A 20,401-nucleotide genomic window follows, 5' to 3' on the forward strand; every position below is an offset into this window, starting at 1 on the left:
GACCCCGCCGCCCCCAGCGAGGAGCGCGGCCCCGCGGAGCGGCGCGGAGAGCCCGCTGTCACCTCGCCCGCTCCCCGCCCGCGGCGCCGAGCAGCCCCTCGGCTCGGGACACGCGGGGAAAGGCGCGGCGGCCGTAGTTTTATCGGGATTTTAAAGCACAAAGTTCGGGAGCGCCTGCGGGCATCGGGACGGGGGAGGGGGGGCCGCGGCACCCCAGGAGCGCCCTCCGCGCCGGCGAAGGCGGCGGCCGAAACTTTTCCTGCCGTCTCCCCGGGCGCCAGGGACGCGGAGGGCGGCGCGGAGCGGCCTGGGGGGCATCCCGAGGGAGGAGGGGGCAGAGCTGCGCGGGCGCGGAGCGCCACCCCCCGTCGTCGTCGTCCCCCCCCCCCCCCCCCCTTTCCGCGCTTCTCCAACAACTCCCACCACCCTCCCTCTCCGCCGAAGTTGCGCGGGGCCCCGCACGCCCGCAGCCCCGGCTGGGCCGGCCGTCTCTCCGCGGCGCCGGGGCCGGTGCGCGGGGCACGCGCGGAGCGGCGCGGGGCGGTGCGGAGGAGCCGTCGCCCCTGCGCGCCATTGCCCGGGCGGCTGTCAGTCAGGCGGGGAGCGGCCGGGGATTGGCGCCGGGCTGGTTACGCCAGTCGCTTTGCGCGCACATACAAGGGTAGGGCCGGGGGTAGGTGATCAATCCTCATCAGGGCCGCGGCTCCATCGCCCCGACAGCGCGGGGGCCGCCGGCAAGGTAACGCGGGGGCGCCCCGACAAGTCGGGGTGCGCGGCTCGGGCTCCGGGCGGCGCCCCCCGGGCCCCCTCCCCAGCCCGCCTCTCACCTGCCTGCTCCCCCCCCTGCCCCCGCTCCCTCCCCCCGGCCGCGCCCCCTCCGCGCCCCCCGCCGCCTCCGCCCCGCGCTGCCCGCGCAGCCCCCGCCGCGGCCGTCTTTCTGGTCGCTCATGTCGCTCCGTCATGTTGGCCGCGCAGGTGAGGCGTGGCTGGGGGCGGCGGGCACCGGCGCTCACCCGACGGGGCGGGCGGCGGAGCCGGGACGGAGCGTAGCGGGCCCGCGGCGCCCTGGGCAGGGGGGCGGTGAGAGCGGCCGGGCCGGGGCCGCCTCGGCATTTTCTTCTTCCCTCGCTTCTCTTTTTTCGCTTTTATTTCCCCCGCTCTTTCCCCGCGTTCTCCTCCCGGGACGGGCCCGCTCCGCCGCGTCCCCCGACAAAAGTTATGCAACGCCGGCTCCCGGCGCTGCCGCCCGACCTGCGCCCGGCCCGGGCCTAGGGGGGCACCGCCGGCCCCGCCCGGCATCCAGCGCCCCGCGGGCCGGCTGCCCCCTTCCCCCTGGCTGCCCTCGTCTCGGCCTCGGCCGCCCCCGGGGCTCGACGGGGGTCTCTCCGCTCCTTCCTCCCCTCCTCGTTTATCCGCGGCGTTCAGCCCCCGAGCCCGGGCGCCGCCGGGTCTCTCGTGTCGTGTCCCCCCCGGGCGGGCCCCGCCGCCGTCCCGTCCCGGCTGCCCGCGCTGTCGGCTGCCGCCGCGCTCTTTTTTTTTTTTTTTTTTCTTTCCCCCTTTTTAACTCTTATCCATTTCTAATTAAAACGTCCCCGTCTGCTCGCTTTTAAATTAATTATACTTCCCTCCTCTGATACCTCCTTTTGATTCCTAATCCAATTATCTTTTTAAATAATTGCTTTATCTCTCCCGATCGCCGGGCGCTGGTTGCCGCTCGGCACTTGCGCGCGACTCGCCTTCGTTTAAAATAGAAAATAAAAATAAAATAATAATAAAAGCAGCCATCGGAAGCCGCCTCCGCGGCGCTCCCGGGCCGGGTGGGCGCAGCCCCGCGGGAGCCCACGGCAGCGCTCGGGCGGCCGAAGCCTCACCCGCTTCTCTCCGCTCTCTCCCCAGGCGCTCCGGCCTCGCCTCTGCGCGGGGAAGAAATCCGCCCGTTTCTCGATCTCCTCGTTGTTGTTTTGATTTTTTTTTTAATTATTATTATTATTTTTTCCTTCGTTTTTATTTTTTTTCTCTCGCTTTGCCTGCGATCTCTCGAGGACCTCGTGGCCGTGACGGCGGGACGGAACGAAAAAAACTCCTTTCACACCGACTTTGTGCTCCGTTTTTTAATTGTCGTTGGCTTTAATTTTTTTTTTCTTTTTTGCTTCTTGTTTGTGGAATTTTTTTCGGGGGCTTTTTTTGTCAGTTATTTTTTTTTTTTACTTTCATCTCCCCGCTTCCCCGCACCACACATTCGATTTGATTTTGAATTTTTTTTTTTTTTTTTTTTTCCTGCGGGACTTTGGAGGAAAAACTGCCCGGCTTCTAGCATGATGTCTTACCTCAAACAGCCTCCTTACGGCATGAACGGGCTGGGGCTGACGGGCCCCGCCATGGACCTGCTGCATCCCTCCGTGGGGTACCCGGGTGAGTGTCCCCCCAGTCCCCCCATCCTCCGGCGAGCCGAGGGGGGGAAAAAAACTTCCATCCACCCGTGTGGATTTGGAGGAGCTGGCGGGGCCGTACGGTTTCGGGTGGGTTGTGGGCTGGTTGTTCGCCTGCACCCCTGCCTTGGGGACATTGGGGTCTGGCTGAATATCCCCCCTACCCCCCCACCCCACCCCGTTCCCGGGCTGTATTCGTTTTCCCAGGGATTTTTAAGGATAAACGAACTTTCGGATTGAACAAACAGCAACGGGGGAAGGAAAAAAAAAAAAAAAAAAAAGTAATCGATTTCGACACAACGAAATCTCCCCGCAGCTCCAGCTGGAGCCAGGCCCGACCCTTCCCCAGCCCCGTGCCCCCGGCCCTGCCCGCAGCGGGACGGGCTCCGGCCGCCCTGGCTGTGCGGGGACACCGCCGCTCCCTGCGGCGCGCCCCAGGGCCCCGTCCCGGGGACACCGGGGCTCCCCCCGTGCCGGGGCGAGCGGGAGGTGCGCGGGGGCCCGGCCTGACCGGCGTGGTGCCGCTCATCCCGCAGCCACCCCGCGGAAGCAGCGGCGGGAGCGCACCACCTTCACCCGCTCGCAGCTGGACGTGCTGGAGGCGCTCTTCGCCAAGACCCGCTACCCGGACATCTTCATGCGGGAGGAGGTCGCCCTGAAGATCAACCTGCCCGAATCCCGAGTCCAGGTACCCGAGCGGCGTGCGGGAATGCTGCAGCGCTGCGGGACGGGGGAGGCAGCACCGCCCCAGCTCAGCCGGCGCTGCTCAGACCGGCTGCTCCCGTCCGCACTCATCCCAGTTTCCTTGGGACGGGGATGCGTGTGCGCTCCCGCCTGCTTGTCTGTCCCGCCGTGGGGACACTCGGCCAAAGAGGGAGCATTTATTTTTTGTTCTCTCGTGTTAATTTAATTTTTGTTCGTATTTTTCTGTCACCCTCCGCCCGCTCCAGCCCATGGCAGCCCTTCCACCTGGGTGCTTCCCTGAGCTACTCCCTTTGGGCACTGCCCAGGGCGGTGGGATACGCGGGGTCTGTCCCCCCAATCCCTGTTTTGTCACCGTGCCAGGGATGTGCACGAGCTGGGACCTTTGACCCTGGCCATCCTTGGCAGGCTGTGGGGCGGCCGGGTTGCCGGGCAGGGATGGGATCGTGTTTGGGGGTACCGGGAGAGCGTGGTGAGGATGGCGGGGTGCTCGCAGGATGAAGAGGGGCTCTCCGTGGCCGGCTGGGCCCCCTCTCGCCCCACGGCTCTCCTTGCTCCCCTGCGCCTCGCTTTTTCCCCCGCAGGTCTGGTTCAAGAACCGCCGCGCCAAGTGCCGGCAGCAGCAGCAGAGCGGCGGCGGGGCCAAGAGCCGTCCGGCCAAGAAGAAATCGTCGCCCGCACGGGAGAGCTCGGGCTCGGAGAGCAGCGGGCAGTTCACGCCGCCGGCAGCGGCCTCCAGCTCCGCCTCGTCTTCCTCCTCCAGCTCGGCCTCCTCAGCCCCGGTGGGCGCCCCGGCCTCTCTCAGCACCCCGGCCTCGTCCATCTGGAGCCCGGCTTCCATCTCTCCCGGCGCGGCTCCCGCGGGGGTGACGGTGCCCGAGCCGCTGCCGCCGGCCGCCGCCTCCTGCATGCAGCGGGCCGGCCCCGCCGCCTCGGCCGCCTCCGCCTCCTACCCCGTGTCCTACAGCCAGGGCGGCGGCTACGGCCAGGGCTACCCCGCGCCGCCCTCCTCGTCCTACTTCGGCGGCGTGGATTGCAGCTCCTACCTGGCGCCCATGCACTCGCACCACCACCCGCACCAGCTGAGCCCCATGGGGCCCTCCTCGGTGCCGGGCCACCACCACCACCACCCGCTGAGCCAGAGCTCGGGCCACCACCACCATCACCACCACCACCACCACCACCAGGGTTACGGCGGCGCGGGGCTGCCCTTCAACTCCTCCGACTGCCTGGACTACAAGGAGCCCGCCGCAGCCGCCGCAGCCTCCTGGAAGCTCAACTTCAACTCCCCCGACTGCCTGGACTACAAGGACCAGGCGTCCTGGCGTTTCCAGGTCTTGTGAGGGACCGGTCACCGTCCCCCGTCCCGAGCTGCCGCTGACCCCGCGCCCGGGGACTCCCCACGGCCTCCTGGGCAGGACTCTGGCTCTTCCTCCTCCTCCTCCTCCCTCTTGGTTAGCGGCGATGCCCTGGGGAGGTCCCGCCGCCCCCCATCTCTACTGACTGATATTTATTTGCTTCCTGCGCCGTTACACCAGGTTTATTATAATCGTTATTTTTTTAAACGCGACAGAAGAGGAGTTTAAAAAAAAAAAAAAAAGAACAAAACGAAAAGAAAAGAAAATTTAAAAGCCTAGCGTGTCCCCTGCTGCCCCAGCCCAGGGCAGAGGCGCAGGCTGGCTCCTGCCCTGCCAGTGCCCACCCCCGGCTTTGTGCGGGGACCCTCAGCCCCGGCTCGCCGGTCCTGTGCAGCCTCTTGCCGCGGGGAGCGGCGGGGATGATGTAAATACTCGGTCCGTTCCAGTGACCACGATTATTTTTAGTTGATGCTGTTGGGCTGGCGTTTATCTAGAGTCTAACATGGAACAGAACGTAAAAAAAAAAAAAAAAAAAAAAAAAAAAAAAAAAAAAAAAAGACAAAAAACTCCCCCAAAAACCCAAACAAACAAAAACAAATTTTTTTTTTTTTTTTTTTTTTTTTAAAATTTCAATTTTCTTCCCTACAAAAATGAAATTTTCCTGGTCTCGTCCTCCGTCCATCCTCGAGGGCTCTGCACAAGCGTGGCTGAGCCGTCCTGGGGCTGGGGCTGAGGCTGAGGGGGGAGGCAGCAGCCGGGGGAGGTGCCCAGAAGGGAGGCAAAGGGGGAGGGAAAGGCTGCCCAGCTGATCCGCAACCCGCAGACCAAAAAAACCCAAAACTTTTGGAAAAAAAAAAAATAAAAGGAAAGAAAAAAAAAAAAGCCGGAGGGGGGGGGGGAAAAAAAGTTTTGGTTTATTTTTTGGGGGGAGAGTGTTGCAGGGATAAGCAGCTCTGGTTTGGGGCTGGGGAGGGGGGAGCGCACGGCTTTTCGGAGTGTGGTTTTTTTTTTGATTTCTTTTTTTGGTTTGGTTTTCGTTTCGGTTGTTTCGAGCCCCTCGTGTCGGGTCGGGGCTGCAGCCCCGCGTTCCTGCTTCCCTCGCCCGGGCCGGCGCTTCCCGGCAGCTTTGTCCCGCAGCGGGGACAGGGACAGTGGTGTACGTGTGATTTTTGATGCCGTAACCCCTTCGACTGTAAGGCAACCCCCCCCTCCTTTCTTCCCGCCCACCCCAATAAAATCTAAACGAATAAATGTAGCAGTGTCGTGTCCTTCCTCCCTCCCGCCTGCTCTTCCTCGTAAAACTTCCCTGGGGGGAGTGAAGAGCAGGGAAATATTTCTTGGCGAGGGGGTCCCGTGAGGATGGGGGGGTGTGCGATGAGTTTGCGAGTGCTCTGGAGGGGGGACCCACTCTTACGCTAATTGGCGCTTAATTGGTTAATTGGTCACGGATTTATCGGTGCCCCGTGGTGCCGATGGGTGCCCGAAGCTGCAATTTCTCCCCCAGGATCGGTGGCGCAGCCCCCAAACTCGGGACCCACGGGCGGGCCTGGGTGCGGGGAGCGCTCGGGACTGCAGCCGGACCTCTGTCCCTGTGTCATTCTGTCCCTCTGTCCGGGTTCGCCACCTGCGCTCCCAGCCCCGGATCCCGGCCGTGCCATCCTCAGCCGCTGCCGGCTGCTGTCTAGCCAAGAAAGACAGGGAGACGAATTTTTTTTCCCCTCGTGACAATCTCCCCCTCTTCTTCCCCCACTCCAGACCTTCCCTTCGGTTGTCGGGAGCTGCCTCTTGGTGCTGGAGCTGTTCCATGGCTCCCCTGTTCTGTTTGGGCCATGGATGCGCTGCTCGGGGAGCATCCCCAAATTGCCATCCTCCTCCCCGTGGCCCTGCAGTTGTGCCCGCTGAGTCTGGGAGCTCCGGGGCTGTCCCCACCCCTGGTGTCCCCGGGCCGTGGCGGGCTGAGAGGGGCCGATGCTCCCCGCGGCTGCTTTGGGGAGGGTTTCACCTTCCCCCTCCCGCACCACCTGCCTCTGCTCCCCCGCGTCCCGGTGGGGAGAGAACGGGGCCGGCACTGCGATGCTGCGGAGGGAAAAGAGTGGGATCAGCCCCAGGAGCCACCCGAGCCAGCCCCCGGCAGCCTTCCAGGGTCGCGGCCGTGGCAGAGCCCCGAGGCGGGGGTGGCCTCCAGCACCCTTCGGGAGCTCTGGGAGGGGACAAGTCAATTTTAGGGGATTTTTCTTCGAGTGGTTCCTTTCCTTGCTGTCTCCTTCTGTGCATATGTATAGATAAAAGATATATATAAGTATTAAAACAAAGTGTGGCTGTGCAGGCAGTTTGGGTGAGGGCCACGTGTGCTGAGTCCAGATGCATCAGTCTGTGCATCCATTAAAGGGGAAAAAGTTGTCACAGCTCTCCTGGGGCTGGGAAGAGGAAAAAAAAATAAAAAAATCTGTGCTGGGCACAAAATGAGCCAGAGTTGCCCTCCCTGATCCAGTGAGCAGATGAGAGATAAGATCCAGCAGGTGTGTAACTCACAATCCCCCAGACACACACCTTTTGTGTCTTTAGACAAAAAGGATGCTCACTTCACCATCCTCATTAACTGTGCTCCACTGTAACTCGGTCAATCAGCGATGCTGAGAGACGCAGCCAAGGGGGCAGCCCGAATTTTGGGTTTGGTGATGTGGTCCTAAACCTCTTCACCCAGTGCCCCACAGTGGGGCTGGGCCAGCGCTCTGCTTTGGGGTCTTGGACTCCAAGGGATGCTCATGGAAGCTGGTGTTTCTGGTGCCTAAATCAGGGGGGGAAATTGGGAGACATCCACCATGAGGTGCCATTGATCAGTGGTATATCCAGCCACTCCCACACTGCAGTTTGGGCATTTTCCCGTCCCGCTCACACAGACCTGGAGCACGGTGCTGGAGCTGGCTGCTGGGCACAGCTGGCTTTGGAGGCACACAGGAGACCCGCTCCAGTTCGCACCAAACCACGGCTGTGCCCTCCATGCTTACCTCCATTTTTCCCGATTTTTTTTTCCCAGTCAGCTCCAGCGGGGTGGGCAAGACTTGACTTCCTCCTGTTGGTGGGCGAGCACAGACTGGGAACGTCGTGCCTGAGTTTGGGGGGCTCCAGCACCCTCCCTGTTTTGTAAACTTTTCCCACTGTGGGCTTCCTCAAGGCTGGCACAGGCACTGCCACCCGAGCATGAGTCATGGCAGGTAAGGTGGCACGGCGCCTGGTGCCCGGCTCCAGGGGCAGGCACCAGCAGGATTGCCAAGCTTTTTAGGGCAACCCGGTTCTGAGAGAGCTGCCTACTTGGCTCGTGCCTTGCCTCTCCAGCAAGAAGGTTGCTGGGTGCGTGGCTACCATTATTATTTAATTTTTTTAAAATTAAAATCGCACTTGCTGCTGGAGCAGGGAGCTGCCGGGGGCCCGGGGGCTGCGGGCACAGCAGCCTATCGCTCGAGTGAACAGGAATGCCCGCTCCAAAGGCACCTGGGGCTTTCCTGCCAGGAGCTGAAGGGCCAGGATTTGGGGGGAGAGGGGAGAACAGCTCCCAGCTTGGGCTGCCCTTAGCTTTTACGCTGGTGCTTCGTGGACCTGGAATAATCCATGATTTATTTGTGTTACCAGAGCATTTTCTCCGTGTCCCTGCTTTGCTGTTGAACCCCTGTGTGTGGCAGGGAGCTGGGACAGGTGGTGATGGGAACACCCTTAGAGGGCCATGCAGAGGTGGGCAGAAGCTGGACAGGGTTGTAGGTGCCTGGGGTGACCAGCTCCTCTTTTGGGTGCAGGATGCGCTTTGGGAACTCAAACCATTACGGCCGAGCGTGGCGTAAATTATTAAAGAATTACAACTAAAAGTTCTGCTGTAAGTTTCAGAAGTTGTGCCCGCTAACACGACTTTATTGCAGCTATTTTGCAGGCAGCCTTCCTGGCAGGGAGCAGAGAAAACAGGTGATTAGAGCTGAATAAGGAACCACTGGCTTGTGGTTTTCCCTGCGCTGACCTCCGTGTTAGCCAGTGGTGGCTAATTCGTACGTTTTGAGCAGCAATTAATGCACATAAAATCCCAGGCTGGTTCCCAACCTGTTCTGGTTTTGTCGGCGAGAAGTCTGCAGGTGAACCTCCTAGCTGAGGAGGCTGCTGTACTGGGGAGCTCTCGGTTCGTGTCTCACTGCCAAGCACAAAATGCTGTGGGGAAGGAGGAGGGTGAAAATGGTCACAGGGCTGAAGCTTAAAGCGAAAATATCTGCCTAGTTCCAGTTAAATCCCTATTCAACATTTTTTAAATTTTTTTTCCTGGACAGACAGGGCTTTTCCAAGAAAACCACGTGAGGATGTTTTTCCCTACGAAAACCTACAATTTTAGGAAACACCATGCTGGACCTTATGTACATTTCTAGTATCACTTCCTGTATATTTTTAAGCCGAAATCCTCTTAGCATGCAAAGTAAATAGATTATGATATACCGAAGGATTAAGAATCGCTGTCTGGTGTCAGATTAATCCCTCATATAGACCATCACTTGTACTGACAGAAATATGGCTGCAATTCAGCAGAATAGCTGCATGGCAAGGCGATGTGTGGCAGCCTCTCAGGCACAACAAGCCCCCCGTCACCGTCACCGGCGTGTTTCCCAGAAATTCCATTTCAATCCGTGGGACATTAAAGGCACGCTCCTCTACAAGCTCGGCTCTGTGTGGGGAGGAGAGGCAGCAGCTGCTCTGTTCCAAAGCTCTCTGTATTTGTTTTTCCCTGTTGAGTGTACAAAACCCGATGGGCTGCAAGCCCTTGGCTCCCTTCGAACCTGGAAAAGCGTCTCTTCGGAATGCACGCGTGGAAAGGCGCAGACTGGGAGGAAGGGCTGAAACGGGGCAACCAAAATCACCCACCAGGCAAAGCAGAGTTTTGACTCACAGGGGGAAAGTGGACTGTAAATATTTTATTTGGGTAAAAGCAGAACTTTTGTTTATGAAATACTTCTGATGGCTTGTGGGTTGGTTTTTTTTTTGTTTGTTTGTTTGTTTTACATTTTTAGCCCATCGTACAGATTTGTTCACTGCATAAAACCAACCTTTGGGTTCCAACCACCCAGTGCTCCCCAAAAAGCTCGAGATTAACCCACATACGTGCCTGTGACAGAGCACAAAATATCCTCTGCGCTCCATCAGGTGATGGGAGGAAGGACCCGCGATGATGCTCGCCCCTCTCCACTGCCAGAACAGAACAGAGAGGGCTGGCACAGGTTCCCTTCTCAGAGCATTTTCCCTTTGTGGTTAGAGAAGGCAGATTAAAATCTGAATCTGGACTCCAATGGAATGATGCTTAAGAGGCTCAGCATTTTTTTTTTTTTTTTTTTTCCAAGGCAAAATAATGGTTATTCGACTAAGATGATATATCTAGATATGAAAATTGAGAGCATTCTTTGAAAAACGCTGCTGACTGTGAAAGGCTGCTCTTTCACAGAGGTATCCTGAGTGGAGATCTTATCTGCTGGTATCTCAATAGGACGGTTTTCAGAGCCTTAAGTGGAAATTCAAATCTGCTTCCCAGTGAAGATTGTAAAAACATATAATGCAGAGAGAATTAGAGTTTCTCTTGAAAAGCCTACGGATTCATCCAAGAAACCCCACCAGATTTTTCAGCATTGGGTTCCTACAGTAAATGGGGCTCGGCAATTACAATTTTTTGACATCTTCGATGAAATTGTCACCAAGTTGCCCTCCAGAGGCAAACACAGCACGCTTGGTGCATGGACACACCAGTATGAACTCAGAAATAATTCGGAGGTCTAAGAACAGGGTATTTTCTAAGCCTGGCATTTTGTCATCTGCCAGTGGTCAGATCCAGGGCTGGCTGGAAGTTCGCTGAAGGAATTCCCATGGAATTCTCCACCTCGGTGAGGTTTCCTCTCCCCTCCTTTGGCAGCTCAGTCACACCAGCCCAAAGTGCACGATTTGGAGAGAGCCGCTGTCTCCAGGTTCCTGTGGGGGAAAAGAGGCAGGATCAGGCAGGCACTGGGGGATGGAAACACAGGTATCAAAATACACCCCCCCAACCCAGGGAGAAGAGACAGCTGTGGACACTGTCCCACCTTGGCCTGGGAACAAGGGAGATAGCCCCAAAATGGTGAAGACTGGCTTATCACTCAAGGTAAGGCATTTTTCCTCTGTTTTTAAGCCCCTTCACACCCCCCTGCCCCTGCTGTTTCTGGAAAAACCAGGGGCTGCAGCTCCAGGGACCACGCACGGTGTCCCCCGGGATGTGAGAGGCTGGTAACTGAGACTCCGCCTGCCTTTGAGACCCCTCACCTGGTGCTTGGAAGCTTCTTGGCAGAAGCGAAACTTCAGGGGGTTTTGTTACCTTTGAATTAGGCTGGGTTGATGCCAGCCAGGTTTTGAAGAGGGGATGGCATTTCGCACCCCTCACACAGTGCAGACGAGTGGTTTAAGCACAAATCCCTGTGCCTGGGCAGGGTGGGAGGCTGAGCCCTCTGGTTTTGCAGAGGACGTGGTGATGGGGACGTGGTGATGGGGAGGAGTGGTTTAAGCACAAATCCCTGTGCCTGGGCAGCGTGGGAGGCTGAGCCCTCTGCAGAGGACGTAGTGATGGGGAGAATGTGCCACCAGCAGAGGTGATTTCACAACCCGGGCTAGCGTGCCTTCGAAATGCATGAAATGCTTTGCCTTGGAAAGCCAGGCAGTCTAGTGAGTCATTGCTTTCTTTTGAATTACAGATGAGTAGCCAGCCCTTCATGATGAAAACAAAAAAAGAAAAAAAAATCCAACTAGGTGTGGAGCTGGAAACAAAGGGAAAAGAGTGTTTGTCTCGTCTCAGAGGGCAAAACCCTCCTGCTGGCGTGGGAAGAGGAGGTGGGCTTGGCCCAAGGAGGTGGCTGTCAGGGCTGTGGCAGGCCGTGGGAGCACTGCTGAGGGTGGACACGACTCATGAGTGACTCCCTGCCTCCTCGACTTCAGTAAGGATGAAAAAAAAAATAATAATAAAAAAATCTCCTGACTCTCGGAGCTTCACAAGGAACCTTTACCAGAGCAGCAGCTCCATCTCATGGCTTGTGCACTCCACCACAGAGATGAAGATCTCCCTCCAAAACAGCAATTCCCTCCACGGCTTCCGGACCTCAGCGTGGCTCCTGTGTGGACGCTGAGCTTCCAGCCCTTGGCTTGGTTCTTCCCTCGCAGGGAGAGGGTGAGAGGTGGCCCTGACAAAACACAACCCATTGAAAATCCTCAGAGGTACTTTGAGGATGATATCAAAGTGTCGCTGATGCAGTGCCTGCATCCCAGACCCCACCAGGTTATTCCACTGTGGAAACATGGAGCGCCGCGTCACCACTGAGACTTCTGCTCTCTCTTCAAGGAGGTCATGGGGCTCCTTTCCTTGGCAGCAGCCCTCATGGTGGGGCTGTGAGTGTGTGCCTTGGGCTTCGTCTGGTTTCAAGCTTCCTGTGGGCTCTCCTTGCTCTCTGGATGACACTTGCTGGAGGCTTCAAAAAATATGATTTTTTTTATTTTTTTCCCGGTAAAGTCCTGAGGAGCATCAGTGGCTGAAGGTAAGGAAGGGGTGGCTCTTTTGTCCCTGGAGCTGTGTCAGGGCCTTGTGCAGAAGGGTTTCAGCTGGTGGTGGCTCTGGGGATCAGGAGGGAAGGTGGGCATGTGAATGCAGGCTGGAAAGAGACTCCACACCGTGTTTGACCATGCAAGAGTTCAAGGCTGCCTGTGCGTGTCCCTGCTGCTCAGGGTGCAGGGTTTGGAGTGCATCAGGTGGGTATCTGACCTGGGTTTGTGATTTGTGATTTGTTCCTCTGTCTGGAGAGACGAGAATGAGAATCCAGCCCTGCAGACCTACCTACTTGCTTAAAAAAACCCAACAACAACAACAACAAAACTTTTTTAGAAATCCTATTTGCAAACTTCTCCGGTCACACTAAAGCAGAGCTGGCGGTGTCATGTGGAAAGCCTGTGGAGTGGCATCAGGCTTGTAGAGGTATTTGATGTTAATCAAAGGCTGAGGAGTGGAAATGGCCAGAATCCTCCTCTGATAGCTGCACTTTTTTCTGCTGCAGCACCCCGGCAATAAAAGACGCCCGCAATCATTTGACGAGGGTTGATTTTCTCTGTGCAGGAAGAGGGCTCTCCAGGAACAGTGGCACCGCAGCGCTGCTCCCGGTGGTAATGAGCTGCCAGTCCTCCAGAGGAGGAAAACATGAATATCCTGACAGGAGAGCATCTACTTGTGCCCTGGAGAGTTCAGATCGTGGGGCTTTTCATGGTAATGATGTGGTCCCGCTCCGGCAGGCGAAGGGAGGAGCGGTGTGGGGAGGCACACCCTGTAATTGAAAAGCCACTAAGTCACCCGGGACCTGCAGGGATAGCAGGATGGAGGCAGTGGTTTGCTCTGTCTCCACAGGTCTGAGGCAGAACAGAGGATCCTTCTGCTCTCCTGGAGTGGGAAATGCAGAGGAACCTCTTCCCCGCGCTGCTGTGTTGCTCCCAGGAGGCTACGCTTTTTCTCCTGGGATTATTCTCAAGGGCATGATCAAGGTGGGAAAGGACAAGAGTGGGAGAGAGGAGAATAAATGAAGGAGCCCCGGGAAATCATTTTAAACACCCGTTTTATTCAGATGAAGGCTGCCTGGTTCCAGGCTGCAGGAACGACTAGGTGGAAGGACGTGCCTGCTGCTGGGATCCATAGGTACCACTCCTTTTCACTGGGAATGCCTTGTTTCCCTTGAAGAGCATAATACAAAACCATTCTGGCTGAGAAGTATATTCAGCTGAGTGATAACACATCAAAATTATCGCCTGGTAGCCATAAGGAGCTTCAGCATCTTAAATTGCCCAGTAGATCAGTCTCCAGTCCAGGAACAAGCTGAGATTAACATTTTCCAAATTTCTTGTTTGTACCAAGGCAGGTGACCAAGGTGTCTGGAGCCTTGATTTCACTGATCCAAGTCTGGATGCTGCTGCGTGGAAACTCTGAACTGAGCTACATGGTTGTTTAAGGTCAGTAAATCCCAGAATAACACAGAGCAGACAGAATAACCTCAGAGCAGCAAGGCTGGCCTGGGTCTCAAGCAGCAAGGTCCTGTGAGCCACCCTAATCTCACCTCCAGGAGGGAACATGAACACCAAATCCTGGCCACTCCAAATATCCAAATACCGTGGATGGGATGCTCACTTCTCATTTCCTTCAGCCCTGTTTGCCTGAGGAGCCGCACCCGCACGAGCCATGCACAGGGCAAGGAAAAGCTGCAGCTCATCCTCATTCCTCCACCCTCTGTCTTCACCCCTACCCTTGTGCCCAGTGGTGGGATCCTCTGATCCTCTGGCCAGCCCAAAACCAGTCTGACAACGCCACAGGGGCCGCGTTTGTCCTACTGCCAGCTGAGAACGCCTCAGCAGCCCTTGCCCGCCGTCACCCTCGCGCCACAGGGCTGCAGGCAGGGCACAGGTGACCTGTGCTGGTGCTGGGGGGACACAGGTGACCCCCGTGGCAGCACAGTCCTGCCTCCGAGCCGCTTCTAATGCTTTCCTCCAGAAAAAGAAATCTTGTTCAGCAGCTTGAGCACCGCTTGGCTGTGTGACAGCCAGCTGCACTGGCAGGTCACTGGGAACAGCCTGTTGCACGATCTCCACAGTTTCAGGGAGGAGAAGCTTCCTCATAGCTGAGAGCAGCAGCGAGCGAGGAGCTCAGGGGCTGTGATGCACCTACAGAGGACAGCCCCGTGTCAGATCCATCCCTGCCGAGGCGCCGGTGGCCGTTTGCGCTGGGAACAGGTCACCTCTGGCTCCAGCCTTTCGCCAGAGAACTGGCAAAGGAGGGCAAAGCAAATCCTCCAGCTCACAGCTGCAGGGATCTTCCTGCAGAATTGCCTGTGCAAGAAGGGCCGGGTTTTGGGTGTGCTCCCCTCGGGTGGCACCAAGCCCAGTATTGTGCGAGCTCCCGCTGAAGCAACGTGCAGGAAGCGGTGTCGGGGGGATGCCAGCCCTGGGGAGGCAGGGAGGGGAAAGTGGCACCGCTGGAACGGGCTGTCCATCGTGCTGCAGGCTGCTGGTGGGTTTGGGATGGATTTGGGATGGGTTGAACTAAAGCCACACGTCGGTCCAGCTGGAAGGATCTGCTGTGATTTGTTGGGTGCTGGTTCCTCTGCTGGTACCCGGCTGTTGCAAGACGTCTGAATTTCCACATGCCATTAAAAGTCGGGACAAAATGTTGACGGAAATGTTTCCTCAGAAGCATAAAGCTAGTGTTACATGGACGGCTGTTTATCTCCAGAAACCTTGGTGTGCACTAGGGGCTCCCCTTACCCTGCCAGCCCAAAGCTGCTGCCTCCCTTCCCAGAGCAGCTCAGATGGAAGCGCCCTGTTTTCCTGTGCACAGGCAGCTCTGTGACGTGTGCTGAAATCAAAACTCCTGCTCCCGGGTCACAGGGGTCACACTTTGACCCACCAGCTTTCAGCAATGGTGACTACTCAGCTGCAGTAACTTTTTTGGAACCAAAGAATGCTTTAGCCACTCCCTTGGGTAAGTCCTTAACGATGTGATGGCAAAGTTTCCTTTTGTGCATCGCTCTCCTCATACAGACCGAATGTTTGGGCTTGTGGATTTCATTGTTGTAGTCCAGAGATTTAAAATTAACTTCTCAGCTTATTAATTCACCTGCTTGTGTGAAGGCAAGGAGGTCTTCCAGAAAACTTGGGGAAGGAACAGTTAACAGCTGGCTAACCCAGCTGCAAACCCAGGGATAACACCAATGCCTGCAGACCTTCACTGCTGCTGTGCTTTGCCTCACCCTGTGTCCTGAGGCCACCGAAATCCCCCAAAGGCCAAAGGAGAGGTCCTGTGAGATGAGGATTTCCCTCTGATGTGACCCTGCCCTGGTGAACTCTGGCACCTGGTCCCAAGCCCATCCTCCACCCAGGGGCCTGCAGGAAGCTGCAGAGGTGGGGCCGCTCTGTGTTCTTCCTCAGTGCTTCAGGACTGGTAGAACAGCTCTTAGAGCACAATTTTACTTGGCACAGGCTGGTTTTGTAATGAAAGAAATAAGTAAGTGCCATCCTGCTCTGCTGGGAGGTTGAAGTGTTTCCTTTCTTTTTTTTTTTTTTTAATGATCTGTTTGCACTGAGGCCAAACACCGAATACTCTGGCCTCAAAAATAAAACTTTAAACGGGAATTGTAATCGGAAGGAGGCTGTAACACAGGCACTCTCGTGCCTTCGTCTGTGCTGCCACGGGATTTCTTTTACAATTCGTTGCACTTTATTTTAGTTTTGCCTTTAAAGTAGGACCGAGTTTGTGCTGCTGCGTGCTGCTGACTCATCGGCTCTGGAGGGAGGCTCGCCCTGTGTCTGTGCCCTGTGTGCACCCCCACTGGCCCCAAACCACCTGGGATCCCAAAACACGCCAGGAGGGAACGTCCCTGTGGCAGATGAAGGACATTCCCTGCCCACATGGAAGCCTTCTCCTCGTCCCCCCGCCCTGCAATGAGTTTCCTGCAGGCTGGAAGCCTGGGAAAGGATGGACCACCTCTATTGGCAGCACCTGGCGGTTAAATCAGTTCAGAGTCACCAGGAAACCACAGGGTAGTGTGGTTTTCCCTGGAATTTTCCTCTTGGAAGCGCCAATCCAGGCACTGGTTAGCTCATGTGAGATGAAGGTGGATGGAGGGGGAGACTTTTACGTGCTGTGCTCAACGCAGGGCAGCAGGTGAAGCCCTACTCTAGCAGAACCGTGTGGGAGCATTTCCACCAATTCCTGCAAGAGCCCTGCAGGCAGCCAGCTTGCAGGGACAGGCTTGGGGAGTTCCAGGAAGCTTCAAAATAGAGTAAATAATAATAACCAGAAATAAAATAATAAATCAGAAATGGGTTACCTGCTCTGGAGGAACGGCTCTCATATTTCCTTCAGAGGAAAAAAAAAGAAAAGCAAGAAAAACACCCATCGTGTTATTTACAGTCCATTTAACTCACTGAAAAACCCAAACAAACAGAGGTATTAGGTAACTTTTCCTTTTTTTTTTTTTTTTTTTGATGAAACAAAGCTATTTTATATCATGTTATTCAATGGATGAATTAAAATACTTAATACATTGCTTACACAAGTCCGTACACGTGGGATATGTATATTCCTTCGAACACCACAACAAGTTAAAGCAACCATGATTTTTGCGGATGAGGCAGCCCGGAGATGCAATGCCAGCAGCAGATCAGGGCAGTCCCAGCTCGGAGGAGGACTGGGATGGGCAGTCTGGGACACTGGTGGCCTCAGGATATCTCTCTCCCTGCAGTGGGGTGGCCCTGGGGTGCTGGGGCTCAGCACGGGCTGAGCGCTGCCAGCTCGCTGCAGGAGCTGCTTCAGGATGAGGCTTCGTGTTACAGCTTGAGCCAAATTAACAGCTGCCAACATCAAAAAGAAGTCCTGCTGCAGGCAGCGTCCTTCTGCCCCACACAGGGCAGGCTGGTTCATGGGGTGGACAAAAGCCCGCGGGAAGGGAAGCTAACAGCTTTTTTGGGTTGAGTTAGCGTGCTGTCAGCTCCCTGCATGATCCCGAGGCTGTGGATGGAAGAAGGTGGTGAGGGGGCAGCAGGACTCTCCCATTGTGGCTGCTGGTTGGGTGCTCTGCCGGGTGGAAGAGTATCCATAACCGGCTCATTTGAAACGATCCCTTCCAGCTGTGGCTGTAGGAACCACCTGGCCTCTCCGTGCCTGGAGACTGGCTCCGTTCCTACCCACCTGTCACTACAGCCGTGGGACACCCGGACAGGGCAGGAGATAAAAATCCTCGTCTCGCCCCTTGTGCAAACACTCCGACCTATCCCTGCCCGGCCGCCTCCACGGGACGGCTCTTTAACCACCACCTTGTCGTGCTGGACTGCGCCTCTGCCGCCCTGCTGCGCTCCCTGGGCTCTGCTGGGATGGCAATGCCAAGAGCTGCCCAAGCAAGGCAGCGTCCTTGGCTCCCTCCAGAGCCTGCAGGAGCCGCGGGCGCTGCTGCTGCCCAAGCCATGGAAGCGGGGAGGCTCTGCTGCTGTTGGATCCTGCGCAGAGCCACAACGGCTGGGAGCAACAAACCCTGCCTTGTTTGTGTTAAATCAGGGGTTCTGCTGCAAGATAAGGAGATTCAGGTGGTTGGTTGACTTATCCTACTTCCCATGAGCCAGTAGCCCAGTCCTCCTGCCTTTCCCTGCTAGGAATACGCAAACCGAGTTCACGCTGCAATGCCTTCTTTTTTTTTTTCCTCTTGGACCAAATGAATTTTCATGATAGGAATTACCAATATTTCTATCTTCCCCTGTGCATATTTGAAAGAGACTTGTTCACTTACCTTCCTGGCTGCTGGAAAAGGTTTTCTTGATCAGGGAGGCGGCGTGGCCATCCACTCCAGGCTCAGTGTCCTCTGCCTGTCTGCGGCTGGTGGGTCTTGGAAAACAAAACAGAAGCAATAGAAGAGGAGGGAGTGATGACTGCAGAGCTAGGGAGACACTGCAGAGCAGAGTAAAGCTGCTCTGTTTGTTTTCTATCTTTTCAGGCACACAGCAGCCAGTGTAATTTCCTGGTTACAAACTGCAGTTTTTTCCTATCAGATGCCAGTGGGTTTGTTGACTGAACGTCACCAGGATCGCTCATTTGGCCGTGCAGTTGCTCCAGCGCTGTCCTGTCATTCAAAGATGAGGTATAAAGCTGGTGGTTTTTTTGAGTAATTACAGTTTTGTTGAGCAGGACAGGCTGGGGATGTGCAATACACGTAGCAGGCACCAGGCACTGCTGGCAGCCCTGCACAGAGGAAGTTGGGCAGATGCCCAGGAGAGGAGGATATCAGACCCAAAATACAGCACTGATTTTCTGACTTTTTCTCCCCACATCACTTTCATATCACTGAATTCCAAGCTGTGAAGAAGGTACAGGGAGGAAAGCATCAGCTATGTGTTATGGAAAATGCAGATGGATTTTTTTTTTTTTTTTTTATGGAGGGGGGTTTTTTCTAGTCTTGATTTCTCCAGTCATCATTAATCTCTGCTTACACAGGCACGTGGAAAGGCAATCCATTCCCAGTGCTGTTGAACTGGAAAACTGGAGGCCACGTTGTGCTATCTTGGCCTGCTGACTCACCACTCGTCCTTCCATCCACAACCTGCCAAGCGCTCAGCAAATTCCAAGGGAGCACTGCTTTCAGCAAACATGGGTCAAGTCGAGAGAATAAACTAAACACCCAATGCCAGGCCAACTGGGAACACTTTTAGGAGGATTCTCATCATTTGGGTAGCTTTTTCTCCTCTGTGGACGTAGTCATGTTTGACTCAAGCAGTGTTTTACTCAGGGGTGGCTTTCAGGTATGACAGCGGTGCAGCTGTGAGAATAAAGAATGTGAAGGCTCTTGTGCGGCACCCAATTTCCTCACTGCCACAGTGCAAAACCTCACGCAGCTTTGATAATGCAAATAATACATTCCAGGCATTAAAAAGCCCTTTATTACTGATGAGAATATAAATAATTAAAGAAAATGCTGAGATTTTTCCCCGTGCAATTGTCTTCCCACCACCGGCCAGAAGACAGCTACTCCAGCAGCTGGGCACATGTAAAGCAACTGAAAGCACCTCTCCTCATCAGCTTTCTGGAGATATTTTTAAGCTGCAGTAATGCAACCCTCCCATCACACTAAGCTTTATTGGTTCAGTGTAAGAAACTAAGAAACTTCATTGGAGACCAGATTATGCTGGTCGCAAAAGCGGGGGGATTCTTCTGCTCTTCGACCCCATTATCTCCTCCGCAGTGTCTCGATCAGCTCTCTTACACACAGCCTCGGATTCTGCCGAGACCCACAAATTGCTTTTTTGGCTGCCAAATTGCCATAACCCTTCTATTTTTATATTTTTAAAAGAGCTTAAACCCCTCCATCCTCTTTGGATGTGTCTTTAAAATTGACCAGTACTGGGAGGATTTCATGTATATCCGAAGGCTTAGAAGAAGATGTTACCTCTACTGAGCTTCTAGTTTTACAGTCAACAGACATGAAAAGCCCAGCGGGGATAAAAGGAACTTAACCAGTTCAGTCTAATGCATATAAATCTACCTAAGAGCTCAAGGCACTGGAAGTTCTCAATGCACTGCATTTATCTGAGTCTAAGATACAGAAATGGGTCTTCAGCCCACATGCCACATGTCCCATTTTGATGCCAAGTTAATATGAATTAAGAGACTGAGATGAATAAACAAGGTCAGTCTGGGCTGGGCCAAGTCGAATCAATGTAAAATAATTGTCAGTATTTTCTGTCAGCAACGCTGGTTTATCTTGGCTCAGGATTCTCGGTGCTATAGATTATAAAATGTTTTCAGTGGAACAGTTGGCAGACATTTTATTGATTTTTCTTTGTTTTGTGAATGCTGGAAAAATTTCCATTAAGTATACACGCCATTCATGTGATGAAGCCAAATTGCTTTTTCAAACTTTTCTTTCTTCAAGTGTGCTAATGCGTTAATACATTAGCAATCTAATTTCATCAAGAGCACCTTTGTCTGGAACCAAGAGGCCATGGAGCACACCTTGATGCATCTTGAGCACTTACAGGCTAAGAAGAGTTAATTTTGAATTTTCGAGGTGCGGTATGCACACTGACTGATTAATTTGCCCCTCTGAATTCGGTAATGTATTATCTTGGTTCTCCAGATGTAGAAATTGAGAGTGCAACTTTGCACAAAGCCATCTATATCTGCCTGCTGTGGCACTCTCGAGGGACATGAAGCTCCTGGGCCGAGCAGTGGAGAAGAATAAGAAGGAGGAAAAGAGAAGGAAGAGAAGAAAAAAGAGGAAAGGCTGCAGCAGCCAGGCAGGAACAGCACTGGATCCAGCTGAGCTGCTGGATCCCACTTCTGACATGAATTTCCTCCACCAC

The 20,401-nt window shown here is 55.0% G+C and overlaps 2 protein-coding genes across 6 annotated transcripts in view; one reads left to right on the forward strand and one right to left on the reverse strand.

The window, feature by feature from the left end:
- The first annotated feature begins 1,952 nt into the window (after positions 1 to 1,952).
- OTX1 (orthodenticle homeobox 1) lies at positions 1,953 to 4,992 on the forward strand. Its single transcript, XM_040059329.2, has 3 exons — positions 1,953 to 2,412; positions 2,966 to 3,117; positions 3,716 to 4,992. Exons 1-3 carry the CDS (start codon positions 2,316 to 2,318, stop codon positions 4,472 to 4,474), a joined length of 1,008 nt encoding a protein of 335 aa, XP_039915263.1. The 5' UTR covers positions 1,953 to 2,315; the 3' UTR covers positions 4,475 to 4,992.
- Positions 4,993 to 9,475: 4,483 nt separating this feature from the next.
- The window catches only part of WDPCP (WD repeat containing planar cell polarity effector), a 151,701-nt gene continuing 140,775 nt past the window's right edge, over positions 9,476 to 20,401 (reverse strand). For all 5 annotated transcript variants that reach the window (XM_040060363.2, XM_040060357.2, XM_040060361.2 and 2 more), the window contains 3 exons: positions 17,836 to 17,930; positions 16,384 to 16,412; positions 9,476 to 10,474 (listed from right to left, as the gene is read on the reverse strand). In XM_040060363.2, coding sequence (XP_039916297.1) covers positions 10,424 to 10,474; positions 16,384 to 16,412; positions 17,836 to 17,930 — 175 coding nt within the window. In that variant the 3' untranslated portion in view covers positions 9,476 to 10,423. The remainder of the gene's footprint in view (positions 10,475 to 16,383; positions 16,413 to 17,835; positions 17,931 to 20,401) is intronic.

Source organism: Hirundo rustica, chromosome 3, assembly GCF_015227805.2.
Source record: "Hirundo rustica isolate bHirRus1 chromosome 3, bHirRus1.pri.v3, whole genome shotgun sequence".
NCBI lineage: Eukaryota > Metazoa > Chordata > Aves > Passeriformes > Hirundinidae > Hirundo > Hirundo rustica.

Excerpts from the sequence above, each read along its gene's own strand:
- OTX1 (XM_040059329.2), top strand. The coding sequence starts at position 2,316 with ATGATGTCTTACCTCAAACAGCCTCCTTACGGCATGAACGGGCTGGGG. Across the intron at positions 2,413-2,965 it reads TCCCTCCGTGGGGTACCCGG|CCACCCCGCGGAAGCAGCGG; the intron begins GTGAGTGTCCCC and ends CTCATCCCGCAG. Across the intron at positions 3,118-3,715 it reads TGCCCGAATCCCGAGTCCAG|GTCTGGTTCAAGAACCGCCG; the intron begins GTACCCGAGCGG and ends TTTCCCCCGCAG.